Genomic DNA, 16610 nt, shown 5'->3' with positions numbered 1-16610 from the left:
ATAACCAGAATCTGGAAATTAAATAATGTCACAATAGTACCTGTTGTTATGTCCACTACAGGTGTTATACCACACCAAATACATACCTCTTTAAGCACGCTATCCTTGCCGCCACTCTCTTATGCCTTAATGCAAAAAGCCGTTATATTAAATACCTGCAGAATAGTTAGAAAATTTTTACAAACCGACATTCAACCTCCAAATTTACAGATTCAGCCAGTTTTACCGATTCCTACTCCAACAGACGTCGACCAAACTTTGACTGCACCAGACACTGAAACTGAAATACACTTGGCCTAGGCCCGTGTATTTCATTAGTACACCAATATTTTTTAAAAATATTGAGAATCTCAAAGATAGATAAAAATAATAATAATAATAAAAAAGTTTATTTAGGTAAAATGGCAATCATATCTATTATTAATGATGATATAAATATTCTACATTATTAAAAATACCCTTTGGTTGTGCCTTTTGTTGTCATAGTGTTTCTGTGATATCTTGTATACAATAAATTATTAAATAAATAAATAATGAAATATTAATGAAATAAAAATAATTAGTATGTATAACTAGTGACAATACTCCGGCGTAATAACGATATAAAGACGACAGGATGAAGACACGGTAACACGTTCGTCCCAGCTTGACACGAGCTGCAAGTTCAAGGCCCTTCGACTCGAAGGACTTTCTATCTTACTAGATAGTTTAAACTATCTGACTAGATAGTCTTGATTTTATTTTCTATTTTCCAAAAAGGCATAAATGCTTTTATATTTTTGCTACTATACTATGTATTCCTAGTCAAATATTCTAGACAACATACTTCTCCAGATAAAATGTCTAATTTTAAAGCAAAACTTAATATTTTAAGCGTTTATGTACTTTTCAACTGAAGCAATTCCAAAGTTTGAGTCCGTTTATGACTATTTTATGCCTCAACTCGCTATGAGGTATTTAAAACTTGAGGTGATAAATATAAATATTATTGCCCTCAAAATCTATAAAAATTGGAAGTTTTTAAGTAATCATTCTGGTAAAGTTTTCCTAACAATTTATAATACTAAAAATTTATAGCGGAAATCGGACGTCGCTTAAGAGAGAGTGGAGATAACCCCCGTGCCGGATTGTTCTTGGCGCAAAGATTGTCCATTGCTGTACAGCGAGGAAATGCGGCTAGTGTAATTGGCACCTTTGCTCCAGGATTAGTCAGGGGCGGACTTTTTGACGAGTGCAGTAAATAGTATTATTTTTGTTAATTATTTATGTAAGTAATTTCGTGTTTAGTTAATGTAAGTATTTAATTGTTTTTTAATGTGTTATTGTATCGCATTTAGATTTTTTTGTTTTACATTTATTTTTAATTCAAAATTCATTATTTTTTTATTTTAATAAGTTTCATTTTAATAAATATATTTGTAATGTGTTTCTCAAAACAGGCTGTGGTAGCCTTTAAGTGTGTTATGTAACATAGCTTAAAAACTTATGTCAATCTGTCAAAAACAGTAAATGTAACACGTTGGTTATCTTTTATAAATAAAATAAGGCTTTTTGAGTTAGATATTATGTTGGTCGTTACATACTAAATCTTGTAGTGCATTGTAGAGAATTTGGTAATTTGATTGCCTTGTTGCGCAAAGATTCAATCAGTCAGCAAACATACTTCGTAAGTTTAGTCCCAATTTTTTCTACCAGAGTTCTTTTAATTTCACTAACACAGTTGGCTCGACCTTTATAGACGGCGAATCGGCTCAGCATCGACGTCGGTCTAACAGAAAGCTCGGTGAGGCGTGTGTACTTAATCATATTGCGATAGATGTACCTCTGGCGACCCTAATTATAGTTGTGAACTTAAACTAAACTTATAGCTGTGTGTTGAATGTAATTTACCTGTCTGTCTGTGTCTGTGGTGTCTGAAAGTAATAAATGTTTCTTTCTTTCTTTTTTTAAGTTATGTTATGTTCTTTTGATGCTACATCATCATTTTTTATCTAATAAAATGATGATGTAACGATAGTCTTCATTTCCTGCGTAACGTTCATTCCATCACGGGGCTTTTTTTGACGTGACTTATTGTAAATTTCCCGCAAATGGCAAACTACTTGGTCGGAGAAATGGGGAGCGCTGAGGACTCTCACCCGGTACAAAATTGAAGACAACAAGCCTGAGGGTGCCCAGTTGGCCCTCGGCTCAGGCGTCGCCTGAGAGAATAATATTTGAACCCCTAGTGGGTCGATAGCGGTAAGCGCTGAATGAGGAAGTTCTTCGACCACGCAGGCGAGGTCAGTATCGTGGTTCTGAAGTGTTTGTTCTCGCTAGCTAATTGGCCGCTTCTATGGCTAGTGTAATCGGGTCATCGGGATCGTATATTACGTCCTTCGAGCGCCGATACTTTTCGGTATCGTCCCTAAGCGAGATGCATTCGGAAGCGTCACGAGGCGCTATCTAACTTGAAAGTATTAGCTGATAGAGATTTTACAGAAGCCAGTACCAATTTCACCTTAAGAATCATTATCACCAGCCCATTAACGTCCCCACTGCTGGGGCACGGGCCTTCCCTATGGATGGATAGGGAGATCGGGCCTTAAACCACCACGCGGGCTCAGTGCGGATTGGTGGTTATTAACGACTGCTAATGCAGCCGGGACCAACGGCTTAGAGTGCCTTCCGAAGCACGGAGGAGCTCGAGATGAATACTTTTTTGTGGTCACCCATCCTATGACCGGCCTTTGCGAAAGTTGCTTAACTTCAAAAATCGCAGACCGAGCGCGTTTACTGCTGCGCCACCGAGCTCCTCAACTCCCTTATGAATAAACGAGCTGAATGAAAGGATCACACCTACAAAAGTCTTGAATGAAAGTAACGTCTTATTTCAAATTGAAATCTAATTCTTTTTTAATTTATCTCTCTTACGACCCCTACCAACATTTCTACACAAGCGACACACAACAACACTACAAAGGACAATAGTAGAAACTGCACATAAAATTGGTACTAATAGTAAGTCTAGTAGAAGGTATTCAGCCCAGGAAACGTTGGCAGCAGGCGCTCGCAGGTGTTTAGCACCAGAGTGCCGTATCACGTACTCTGTCCACCAGACTGCACGCTCTAACGGCTGTTGGGGCTGGTCACGAAAAACGGAGCGAAGCTGAAGTACGTTGGTTTTGTAACTGGAACAGACGAAATGAAACGTAAAGAAGATAAGTAATGTAAAATGATACTTCGGAATTTGCATAATTCCGGATAAGTCGGACCATAACATCATCATGATCTCCATAACGATACCCACTTTCACAGGATCCGCTTAACCTGAAGATTCGACAGGTCCAGTTTTTTTACAAAAGCGACCTGTCTGACTTTCCAACCCAAAAAGGGAAAACTAGCTGAACACAGGTTAGGTCACATACCCCTGAAACGCATTTCTCGAAAATGTGGATTTCCCCACGATGTTTTACATCACTCCTGAGTACATGATAATCAGTTATGATTCAAACGTGAATTCAAGAACAAATTTGAAAATAATTGGTTTAAGGCCGTGCTGGGATTCGGACCTGCGAGTTAAGTCGGAACATGACATAAAATAGTCAATCAATAGTCAGTTTATAAGATGGCGGGACGGTTGTTCTGTATAAATACTCTTAATGTCTTTGTTAAACACGTAGCATGCATTGAAGCTGCTCATTTCCTGGACCTAAATTGGAACGGAAGTACTGTACGAGGCGTCGACATTCACGAATGTCTGTGCCTACCTCCAGCACGTTTATAAAGATCGTGAGGACGCATTTGTATAGGAATCAATGATGTGCCGTCTTTAGGAACGTTCCCGAAAGTTAAAGAGTAAAAGCCTTTAGGCAAATAAGATCAGAGTACAAGAAAGAACAAAAAAAAAGAAAAGTAGCATGGAGGATGCTACACCGACAAGAGCGTGGCCCTTAAATTAGTAATGATGACAAGAAAGAACAATTTACAAAAAAGTAGGCAGGTGTCCTTACTATTAAAAAGTTTTTACTGAAATCTGTACAAAGCGAAACATCCTAACCAGTGGATGTTGTTATTTAGTGTTAATAATATCCTAATGACTTCTCACCTTTTATCTTCAACCACTTTCTTAACAGCGTCCACCACTTCTTGAGCCGTAAACGTCATAGCATCCACCTGCACTCCAATACCAAGCTCCACATACTTATGGACATTGTAAAACTGGTCACCCAACATTGGTATACCGACTAGAGGGACTCCAGCATCGATAGCCTCGTCTGATGATTGAAGACCTCCTTGGGTAACAAATGCTTTTATATTCTTATGAACTGGAACAAACATTTTATTAGGTGTAGTGCTTATTAGTTATACATATAGTGTGTGCAAAATAAATAGGACATCTCTTTGATATGCTACTGACAAATTTTCACGGGTTCCGTACTAGTAAGCCATGATGACCTTGCCGCCAAAATGCCCACTTTCTCACTCAGGAGTTGCAGATTTGAATAATAAGTTAGGCTCTACACCACATAAGTTCAATTGGCTTTCGAGTTCATAAGACAATATTCAAACTTTGTAAAGATTTTTCTCTTGTCGGCATTCTCCATTCTTGTCTATGAAAGGTCAATTTTTGACTTCCTTTTAAGACACGATGTTCGCTTTGTCTTTCATTTGTTCCACGTAAGGTCTCACAAACTAAAGAAAAAGAAACAAACAAAAGAAAATATCTAGGTGCGATGGACAAAAGCAAACATATAGGCTAAAAAGTTATCCGCTAGGCGATTCTCGCACTGCCCCGCATGATGCAGCGTAGCGCGTGGATGCGTGTTCTTTCGTTGCTTGTAAGTATCTCCGATTGTATAGAAAACACGCACGGTCTAACACACAGAAAATACATCCATGCGCGTTCATGCGAACACATTTTCTGTGTGTTAGACTGTGCGTGTTTTCTATACAATCGGAGATACTTATAACAACGGAAGATGTGTGAGAATCGCCTAATGCACCAGTTTGATGAAATACTACATTATCCTAATCTGTTTACTGATGAATGACACAATTATGTCTAGTAGCAAGCGTACCTAATGTTCGCTTTTGATTTGTATTTTCTGAGTGTGCAATAAATTAGCCATATTAGATTTGAATATATATTTTGGAAGTCTGTCGAACTTGATAAAACGTAGTTATTTTATTTAAGTATAACATATTGGGCAATAAAATATCGTTATTAATTTTATCCAGTTCCTAGTTTTATAATTTTGTATTCAGTAAATACACATTTCACAGCAGTTTATTTTTCAAATTATTTCGACACATTACACATACAAGGAAATTAGCACAAGTGTAATAGGTATTTAACAATATCAGTAAATAGGATAAACAAATCCGGTTAGTTTGAATTTCCATGTAGTTTGCATGCAAATAAATTGAATTCAAAATGTACGTGAATTGATTTTTATAAATTCTATTTGTTATTTGTTCTATTCATTCTGTAGAATAGTGTAGGTGTTTACATCACATATACACTGTTCTGCTGATGACTTAAATGTTAATCAATTGTCTCATAAAACATTATTATAAAATAATATAATTAAATTAGGCCCTCAAATATTATTAAAAACCCATAAAAGCGGATCACCACGCAACACTTACCCAACAAGTCCCTTTGCGGAAACCATTTCTGTGTCTTAACGTTTCTTGGCATAGGTCCAAAATTGTCAATGTCAAACTTCCACAGAATATCGTATGGCAAAGCCCCGAACGCTTTTATAAAATTTTCCAACATCACTTCGTCCATATTTGAAGGGTGAACGTTGCTACCCATGCTCACGTACACCACTCCTCGTTTTGAGTTGTCCAAATATTCCTTAAGGTCCTGTAAAATTATAAGTACTTAGAAACAAAGTCTTGTCCTAGGTATGAATTGGTTTGTTACACTTAAATCGGGAGTGGAAAATAAACCCGTGTTACGTCAAATCAAATCGAATCAAATATATTTTAAAATTTCAACAATCAGACATAGATTCGTTTTGTTTTTTTTTTTAGATTTTGTCGTATAGAAGAAGAATAGAATAGAAATCGTTTATTTCACTCCATTTTGGTAATCTTATTTATTGGCGTCACTTATTAGCGACATTCTCTTACTATATTACATTTTCAAATATCTTTGGCATTGACATCGTAAGCGAACTCATTGGTTCATAAAATACACGCGAAATGGCGCTTGTTCGTAACAATAGACAGGACAAAGCTGTGGCTAGAAGTGAAAGTGAAGTAAAAGTGATTAGAAGAGACATGAAGAATGATAAACTATGTTATGGTTACCCGTTTTATCCATATGCCTATTGGACCAACATGGTGATTGAAACACTATCACATAAACTCACATTGTCTTTTAAATATTACGATTTCCAGTAATAGCTAATACTTAATCTGATTATGATCAGCGAACGATATTAATAAAAAGATTATGAACGTGGTAGAAAATTAGGTACATAATGTAGGTACCTATTTGATAATTGTCTTTTTCACTTACCTTTGGTAATTCTTTAATCGGTTGCATGTGTAAACCACCTAAAAATACAACAGTTGGCGGCACAGGTCTATTGTCTTCATAAATTGAATGTGTATTTATAAACAACATATCAACATTTTCATTTAAATCTCTTATAGTTGGCGCATCAGGTCCAAATAGTTCTTTGATTACTTTGTTTTCAAATTGTTCGGTCAACCAAAATTCATATCTAAGTTTCAATTCGTAAAATATCTCAACAAGATTCTCCCAAAAGGACAGATTTCGGAACTTGTTCCTGTTAAAATTTGGATAGTAACGTGGATGACTGCCTAATGCACCGACGGCCTCATAATTCTCTGGACGTCCATGGAACGAGGAGATCTGAATCACGGGAGCTTTAAAAACATGACTGAACACCAAAGGCAAATTGAAATACGCTTCCACTATCACCAAATCAAACCGTTCATTTTTATCTTCAATCAGTTTTTTCACTTCTGGATGCTCTATTTGCTTTTTGATCAATTCTATAAATGATTTGTATAAATAAAATGACACTGTGTTCACATCGGCTACTACTCCTTTTTGAAATATGTCAAGTTTACCCAACTCATCAAGCATAAATTGATATGAGAATCTCACGTCAATTTCTGTTACATTGGCTTTTGGTCTATCTTTAGGCCAGATTGGATCGGGTGTAATGATTACTAGTTCATGGCCAAGTTTTGCTAGTTCTTGAGTATAAGTTCGAAATACCAATTGGTGACTTAATGAAGGTATTGGAAACACGCCTAGTATCCTAGCAGACAAAACACTTTGACATAAATAAACTATTGCGAAATAGCACGGAATTAAAATACATGTTGCAATACGGATGAGACGCGAATGACTAATGATTTGTTTGGGTCGGTTTTGTATGCCGGTTCAAGGTGAACGAGTAACCGGTATATATAGCTAGAGGAGTAGAGATAAGCCACTATCAATAGTCGTCTAATCGATAACTGTAAGCAACAGCCAACGACTAGATTTAATTTTGAAAATATAATATTATGCAATCAAAATATAATTGCATATTGCAAACTTAGTTACTTATTTTTTTTTTTATTTATTGTTTTTTGTATATTTAAACAAGGCTCTGTAATAATTTTTTAAGGTTGGGTTTCCTTTGTAATTTCCCCGTTTTTATTTTACACTTCCCAGAGTTCCGTACCGACTACAAAGTTTAAAAAATACCGCTTAAATAAACTCAGAGCTTCTCTTAAACAACGACTTTATAAATCAACTGAAACTTTTTAATTTCTTCCAGCAATTTGCTGTGAAAAACGCAAAATGCTTACCTTTGCTAAGTTTTAACGATTACTCTGAAAGGATTTGGTACAAGTCCTAGGCGAAATAATGCTTGCTGTACACAGAGTTGGGAAAGCGGTAAGTACTTTGAATAAAATAGTAAACAAGAGCGCTTTTACTTTATTCTTTTGTATTACCGATTTACCGGACACGCTGCACCGGCCTTGCCCACCTGATGTATTATTAACATCCCGTATTTTGCCATATTAAAAAAACAATACTTAGACGAGCCTAATTAAGCCTCATGCCCGATTAATGTTATGAAAAAGATGACGATTCAAAGTAAACTACGTACATTGTGAATAAAGACATTTTTTAATTTGAATTTTAAATAGGGTCTTACATCTGGCGACCCACTCGCCTTGCCTATCTTTCTTGGCTCTGTGTGGATCTAGCTTCAGTAAGATAGTATTGGATGACAACTTTACAACAGATCTTCTAATCGTGTGGGTTATGGATTACCGACCCCATCAACCCTGGTGTCAGGGTTATTATTGAACCGCCAAAGGCCCCTGACATGGCTCATGTAAGAACTACATACTTACATCAGTAAGTAGTAACCGGGACCAACAGCTTAACGTGCCTTCTGAATCACAGATCATCTTACTGTCGGACTATCAGGTGATCAGCCTGTAATGTCCTTACCAAACTAGGGATCACGAAGTGATTTTTATGATTTGTCCCCACCGGGATTCGACCAACGCTCAATCACTGGACCACAGAGGCCGTTTTTACAACAGATGATGACAGAACAGTCAGCACAAATAATTTTTCTATTGAAGAAATATGTAAAATGTGTTCCTCTTTCTAAAAGAAGTCGCTTATAACCATTCGTAAGTTATGAATAAAACATTTTCTTACATCAATCGAATCAATGCTTAGGACTCAATTGCTAATTAGAACGATTCTTCAGACTAGCAATAATGAACTGAGAACAAATGAACCAGTTGAAAAACGGCACAAAGGGTTTTTTTATGCTTTTAAAACCTTCACTTATTTAAAGAAGTCTAAACTGCTTTATCTTCTGGAAATTTAAATCCGCGCTAAGGAAAGTTTTTCTTACAACTTGCAATGTTTATTTGCGCTTCTCGGGTATTTCTCAGAGTTATGTACGGCTACATAATAATTTTTTTTTCCGGATAGAATAGCTTGGTTTAAAAATTCTCTAAAATTCTTCAACAAAATAAATTCTTCGTTTTGAATTCTTCTTGTTGGAAACATTTCTTTTGTACTTCTTTGAATTTGGTCAAACCGGGAAAGTAATTATAATTGAGGAGGGAGATAACAGGAGATAAGTGTTGTGTTGTGCAATGTTGTTGTTGAAGTTGTGTAGGTTTTCTTGTATTTTTTGATGTTGTTGTTAGTTGAACGATAACAGGTTGCCAATCTTTCTCAACCATAGATATTTCATCTTAATAGAAATGGTATAATACCTTTTTCAGGTTGATATGCATTAACGCATTGATATTAAGAAGTATTGTACAAAACAGGATTTTGTGTTGGAAATAAACAAAAATGTAAATTATGTATGTGTAAAATGTCATTTAATATCACATAATACTAAATCTAATCCAATAAAAATACAATATTCAAGTCAATCTTAAAACTACAAACATTTTACTAAACACTACTGCAACTAATTTAATTTCATAATAACAAAACTATCATAAAACCGCTAAAAGTGTCATGTCATGAATTTTATAGTGCTATGCGCAATTATAGAAAAGTATAAAACTTAGACAATATAGCTATTTTTTTTATTTTATTTCTTTTAGTAGAATTTGCATTAAGATACATACACCTATGCTGTTCTGGGAGCATATAAAAAACATAGAACACGTTCAGCTGCTTCTCTTCCCTGGCATGTCGTAAAAACCGACAGAGGGATTGTGTCCTCTAACATGATGGACTAATGTTATGGGCGATAGGCAGATCCCTTATCACCATAAAGTTCATCATATCCCTCTTTGGACTTCGTATCAACAGTGGCTGCAAGTTGTCTTTGATTACTTGTGGCTCTGCCCACCCCATTAGGGATTACGGGCGTGAGTTTATGTATGTATGTATGTATGTACTAAGATACATATTTTAATTGATAAAATAGAACTTTGAAAATAAATTAATGGGAGAAACAAATAATAAACAAAGCAGGTAGTGATTTTTTTTTTTCATTACTTTATGTATTCTCAGAATGCATGTAGTAGTACTTAGTGTAGCAATACTTAGCCCTGAGTGCTCCTTACTGGCTTGTCTTCTGCAATCTGTACATTTTCGGGTAATTCAGACAAAACTTATAGAGCTGAAGAGATAACACAAGCTTGTAAAGGGTCCCAAGTAAACAATTCCATTTGAACATTATTCAGACAACGATCACAAATTCTACTAAAACAAAGCGAAGTGTGATTCCTCCTCAAATTAGTTTTCAAAGCCCTCGAAGTATGTGCTTCTGTCTCAAATAGTTGATGCTGTTATCGATCCAGGGGCGCAAATCAGACACCTTCGCGTAGACTCCAGGGTACCGCGGCCTGGCACATCCTAATCCCCAGGACACGACTCCAGCAAGTTGTCCCTCGTAGACTAAAGGACCGCCGCTATCACCCTAGACAATGAGTAGGTTTAAATAAAAACTATTATACATGGTGTTAGGGACACGGTACTGAATACTGCAGAGAATGATTTTGCTCATCATTCTGAGTTATTATCAAGTGAAATTTCCAATGATGAAATCCAAGGCAAATATAACAGAAAGCTCTGTGAAAATAGAAAATACACTCTAGGACGCTTTCAGCTTAGATGCCGACCTTTGTATACGTCACATAGTTAGGAGCAATCTTTTCAAATTAAAAACAATCAAAGTCTTACCTGGCAAGCATCTTTTCCTCCACTCGGCAGACCGGCGCAAAGCATCGAATTTGTGATGTTGTACATCGGAGAGTACGCATCTTGGCAATTTTCCTGACTTACGATAGGTACCTCGACCCTTTGGAGCATCTTAGGAGCAATACCGTTTTCCTGAAACATTATATTTTGGATTTGAAATAGATTTTTTACCTAAGTATTTGTATAAAGTGTGTTCTTAAGGGCAGTTGTCGCTAACACAGTTAGCTAGGCCCTTATAGACGGCGATACGGCTCACCACCTATCACGCTGGTCTAACTGAAAGTAGGTACTTAGTTCATCTTGCGATGGATATACCTCTGTCAACCCCAATTGGGAACATAAGCTCATGACTACATTATGTTATGTACTTGTATAAGAAATGTATTTGTATAAGAAATAAACTCAAAAAAACATTATCTATGTAAGTCTTAACAGAAGTTGTTTGGCTTTTCTGAAAATTTACATTTTACAAATAAAAGTTTAACAAGTTCGGGAGAAATTCTGTTGAACTGAGTAATGCATTCATTAAATTTCAACTATTTCGTCGGTTGATTTCTCGAAGAAAAGTTGTTAATAATTATTTAAAGTTAATGTTATAATGGGATATAATTTACCTCAATAGCTCCCCATCCTGTAACAGTCGTTTCCTCTCCTTCCTCGATTTCAACATCTTCACTCAACATAGGAATTGCCATTACTTCGTCACTGAATCGCAAAGGTTCAGAGAGCCACATCACTGCAATGTCTTTGTTCATTTTTGAAAACTCGAAATCTGGATGCCAGATAATTTCTCCTACCGGGTAAAGTTCGCCGCCTTTGTTGAGTATGGAAGAACCAACACGGATTTGGAAGTTTTCTGGTCTAGAGCTGAAATAGAAAACATAAAGCATGACATGAGACAGAGAGAGAGAGAGAGAGAGAGAGAGAGAGAGAGAGAGAGATGGAGAAATATTCAAATAAATAAAGACAAACTTACATTACAACAAACAGAAAAGACAAATTACAACAGAACATTGCTAGGAAAGTAAAAACTAACGTAATTATAGTAAGTAGTGAGGCGTATTATGCGTTAATAATTTCAAAAGGTAAACGACTCAGCATAAAGTTTTCGTGAAGTGATATAAAAATATTTGTTACGTGATAAAGGTAGGGTAGGTATAGGGGACAAATCTTCTTAGAACCGTGGTGAAGACTCATCAAATCATGAGTTTCATGATTTTAATTAAAATCGAAACGAAGTACTCCGAAATAAACTGATCAACAACATAACGGTTGTAGTTACATAACGGTTTTATTCGTATTATTTTAAAGCAACAGTCAATAAAGACGAAATAATTTAGAAAACAATATATCCCTCAGGTAAAATTACAATATCATTTTAGTCGCTGAAATTCCAAAATTGTATTATGATAATAATACTGTTTTCTAGTTTTATTCCCTCATGCATATATAATGCCAATAATGCTCAAGGAGTTACTATCTAGTCAATGTTCTATGAAAAGATCTGTTTCTCTGACTGCACAAAATTAATCCATTTCTCTGGAACTTAATATCATAAAACATTCACATTTCAATTTGTCCTTTTTACGAGTAACTTGTTTGTTGATTTTTTGTAATAGGAGATATTTTTTTACAGAATAAAAAAAATTGTTCTCATGAACTCGTTAGATGGCGCTAACCAAGTATGTTACTGAAGCATTGCCTAAGTATAATAAAGAAAATACACGACGTTTTTATTGTTATTCTTGAACGTTTCATTTTTATGATTTTAAAATTACACCGGTTAAAAAAACTCACATCGAAGAAATGCATCTAAACAACATAGCTCATATAAAAGTGGATATAAAGCGCAATGCAAACAAATGTCAAATAGCAATATTGCTTTTTCAGATGAATTGCTTTGATGTGGCCTTTTCACCCCCTCTTCTTTGCAGTAACCTATCAAGTTTAGTGCCATCTATCCAGCAGTTAGGATAAAAAAAAAGCCCTCATTGTCATGACATTTAAAATGAAGAAAAAGAACTTACCCCCTAACGCAGTGTGCTGCGGTCAAAATAAGATCGTTTGCCACAATAGAGCCTCCACATGAGTGCATGCCTCGGTTGACTAAAGACACTTGATACGGAGCTTCAGTAATATCGATGTCCTCGCCACCTACTATTCTCGTTTGTTCCATAGCCTTTAATGTACCTGGGAGTGGGGTTGCCACTGGGAACATAAAAGGTTCAATTATTGTTAATACAAATTGTGGTACTCAGAGGTATATCCATCGTAAGATGAACCCACACCGCACCGTGATTTCAATTAGACCAACGTGATAGACGGTAAGCTGTATCGCCATCTATAATGGCCTAGCCAACTGTGTTAGTGAAAACTGCTGATAAATTAGTAACTCATAGGTGCAAGTCCAGTACCGGGGTTCGAACTGGCGCTCCTCATTTTAGAAGCAAGCCGGTAGACTACAGGCCACAGTGACCAATTTTCTTACATAATTTCATTATTTTTGTTCATAAAACCGTAAGTTGGATTTTGGTAGATAAAAAAACACTGTGATACAAATCAGAAAGCGTAAAAAAGTAAAACCTTCAAAATAAAGTATCATAATCGATCAATGTGAAGAATAATGAAGATCCTGCTAGAGAACCCTCGAACTGGTAACTCTAATATTACGGTACACTACAGTCTACAGATTTTGAAGAAGACAGGTTAATTGAGTACACTTAGTATTGAACTTAATAATGATATTATGCCTATCGCACCAGAATAAACAAAAAATATGAAACAAATCTTACCTACAAACCCAAAAAGGGCTACAGCAAAACACAGGTTGATCATATTCAACAACTACTTTCAATAATACCAAACTAGAAATAGATCTAATTTCTATTGACGAAAGAGAATTTATACCTGACAATTACAAAAGATTATTAGGTCAACATAATTATCTTCATGATAAAACTGTGTTGACCCTCACACATATTCTGACTGATAAAAATAAAATCATGATAATTATATCTTTATAATCGTAACAAGAGTTAAGTAAATAGATCACACATGAGAGATAAGACAAAATAATAATATCAACAAAAAAGATAAAGGTAATAAACCACATAAACACTAGAATAATAATTATACACGTCATTCGTATATATTTTGAGTTTCGAGTTTGTGTTTCGAGTTTTTATATTTTGAGTTATATTTTATTTATCCTTCAGACTTCTCATAAAGCATACAAAAGCAAACTTTTGTACACCTTAAGATTTTTTGAAGATGTTTTGTACAAAATTATCACGTAGATATAAAAATCTATGAAGATAAAAAGGCCACATCGAAGCAATTCATCTAAAAAAGCAATATATTACTTTTTGCTATTTTGTTGGCAATGTGCACTTACTTCTATATGCGCAAATGTCAAATTGCAATATTGTTTTTTAGATGAATTGCTTCGATGTGGTCTATTTAACCCCCCTGAATTACCAACATTACTACATATTATGTAGTTTTTTATTTTTATTTTAGTAATGTTATTAGTGGCTTAGATTATATATTTATTTATAAGTACGTACTTTATAATCTAAAGATTGCACGTCAGTTTTAAAATTACCCAACTACTGTCGATTTGTGCCTTGACATGGATCCTTGTCGTCGTTTATGCTACTTCTTATCTGTGGTCGCGTTTTGGTAATATCATTTTGAAACTATATGCACGTGGTTTAACAATTTTTTCGTGGTTTTTATTAGGCACAACACTTTCTGTATCGTTTCTGTAAAACTTTGGTGGCCACATAGTTTTGGTCGAACATTTTCTGAAACAGAACTATTAGGCACTAATGCTATTAATATAGTGAGTACTTACTTACTATATTAATAGTAATTTTCTTACTTAAAAACTATTTGTATCTTAGTTATTCAAAAAATATACTAAACAAACTAACAACACTTTTTGGTTTTATTTTTAGTTTGTATGTACCACAATTTCATACAGAATTCCTGCTACATACGGGCGACTAGTTAGGTAGTTGAACAACTCGCGTTCAAGACGGAATATGCGGTTATTAAGAGACGTAAAGTGGTTGCAAAGGTAGTATTAACTTGTGTGTAAACCGTCTGTTCTTAATACATGTGTTCTCGCCAAACGAAGTAAATACTCCTTTGGCCAAAACTCTATGGTCCAGTCCTTTAAAAAGAAACATAATGGTGGATATTTTTAAGAAGAAAAGAAGACAGTTGACGATCGGGAGCAAAAAGGACTGGTCATGGTTAAACTACAAATATTTAATTGGGTCGTGTACTAGGTTTAAGATAGATTATGAAATTCTGATTAAGTACTAAATAAGGACAGATCTAAAACCAGGGAAGAACATTTTCCATTTTTCTATTAACTTAGGTATTTATGAATTTTAATCAAGAAAAACATAATAATAAGTCCGACTTTTATTTTATAATAAGTGTGATTTTTTACAAAAATTCCATAGTCATATCGTATTTTGACGTTTAGTAAAAGTAACTGATTTCACTAGTTGGAAACTAGCCTAATAATGGTAATTGGTAGATAATCGAAACAAATGTATAAGTATATTAATGAATGTTGGATGTCGATATAAATGTGTATGAACTAATATGTTTTCTCTTTGACACGCGAGCCAAAGCGACTGCGCGGTCGGCCCGCCTCGCCCCTTGGTATTCGCTATAAAACCAGCTAACCGCGACCACGACCGCGTCGTGTGGTAACCGCCTAACTGCGATGGATGAGTCTCGATTCGTGCAGGTTATACGTTGCTGAGTTTTGAAATAAGAACATTTTCATTTTGAAGGATATTAATTTGGTTTTACAGCGTTTACTCACGCTTAGGTACCTAATCTCTCAGAAACGCTGTTTGAATCATCTGATAAAGATATAAAGGCCTGAGATGATGGTACCTAATCTCTCAAAGAGAAAAATTCCACACCATCAATTAGCCGTCGGCGGAATGACGATGTGGATCTAAAAATACTAATGTACGGTCACACTTTGGTACCATGTCACATTAACTTTTTTGACAAATTGAACTGTAAGTCTCACTAAATGTCAAATTTGTTAATGTGACAGAGTCCTAAAGTGGGTACATTATATTTCTCATGACTGTACAGTATGAAGACCCGTCCCCAGTGGTGTTACGGTTAAAACGCTCGTCCCGGCTTCAAAGGATCTGCGGATTCAAGTCCAGTCGGAGTTAGACGTTTTCGATTTAATTTTCTATTCGCAGTTTGATTTGGCTTTGTTGAAGTGCTTCGAGATCATTTACCTATATAAAAATCTTTCAAGCTTGCGAACGCTGTGTCAGTGTTTAAAAAAGTTGATTCCTATGCAAGTCTTGATTCCGCTTTGAGAGTTAACCTCGTTTTAAGAGTTTTAAGAGATGCGACATTGTTTCCGATGTCTCGCTTTGTTTTTCCACTTTTCCGGTTTTCGGGATTATCTCCTAACTTTGCGTATCAAGAGATTTACGTTGTATTTACGGGAAAAAATACGAAACTTTTGGAAGGAACTGAAAATCCGTTGTTTGCGACGTTAAAAAGTGTTTTGTATTCATGAAGTTTTTCTTATTTTTATTTATGTTTTCTTTGATATGTCACTTATGTAATTATCACGTTTCATACCGATATAAGTACTAGTAGTCATTATTTGTTGACCAGGGTAAAGGGGCCAAAGGCTTCGTAGAAATCGTATCAGAGATCTCACAGTGAGAGACAGGCGTTCTTCCCATATCATTCATTCAATAATAACGCATCATACATACATATATAAACAACCTATAGTATATACCGCCCACTGCTGGGCACAGGGTTCCCCTCAATCAACCATAGGGGGGGGGGGATAATACTTAATTAATATACGTAGGTATAATAATAT

The 16610-nt window shown here is 35.5% G+C and overlaps 1 protein-coding gene across 3 annotated transcripts; it reads right to left on the bottom strand.

Moving 5' to 3' along the window:
• Nucleotides 1-2867: 2867 nt before the first annotated feature.
• LOC126377363 (vitellin-degrading protease-like) lies at nt 2868-16477 on the bottom strand. Of its 3 annotated transcripts, none has more exons than XM_050025087.1 (6): nt 13510-16477; nt 12745-12925; nt 11332-11584; nt 10700-10849; nt 6515-10436; nt 5717-5854 (listed from the first exon to the last, which is right to left on the bottom strand). In XM_050025087.1, the coding sequence occupies exons 1-5, from the start codon at nt 13550-13552 to the stop codon at nt 10260-10262; spliced, it is 804 nt and encodes a 267-aa protein (XP_049881044.1). In that variant the 5' UTR covers nt 13553-16477; the 3' UTR covers nt 5717-5854; nt 6515-10259. The 3 variants fall into 3 exon arrangements, with proteins under 3 accessions (XP_049881043.1, XP_049881044.1, XP_049881045.1); XM_050025088.1 differs by having other exon boundaries at nt 14322-16477; XM_050025086.1 differs by lacking the exons at nt 10700-10849; nt 11332-11584; nt 12745-12925; nt 13510-16477 and adding exons at nt 2868-3170; nt 4088-4307 and having other exon boundaries at nt 5632-5854; nt 6515-9334.
• Nucleotides 16478-16610: the final 133 nt, after the last annotated feature.

Source organism: Pectinophora gossypiella, chromosome 23, assembly GCF_024362695.1.
Source record: "Pectinophora gossypiella chromosome 23, ilPecGoss1.1, whole genome shotgun sequence".
NCBI classification, from domain to species: domain Eukaryota; kingdom Metazoa; phylum Arthropoda; class Insecta; order Lepidoptera; family Gelechiidae; genus Pectinophora; species Pectinophora gossypiella.
The sequence above is the reverse complement of the archived record's forward strand: the minus strand, read 5'-3'. Positions and strand labels throughout refer to the sequence as shown.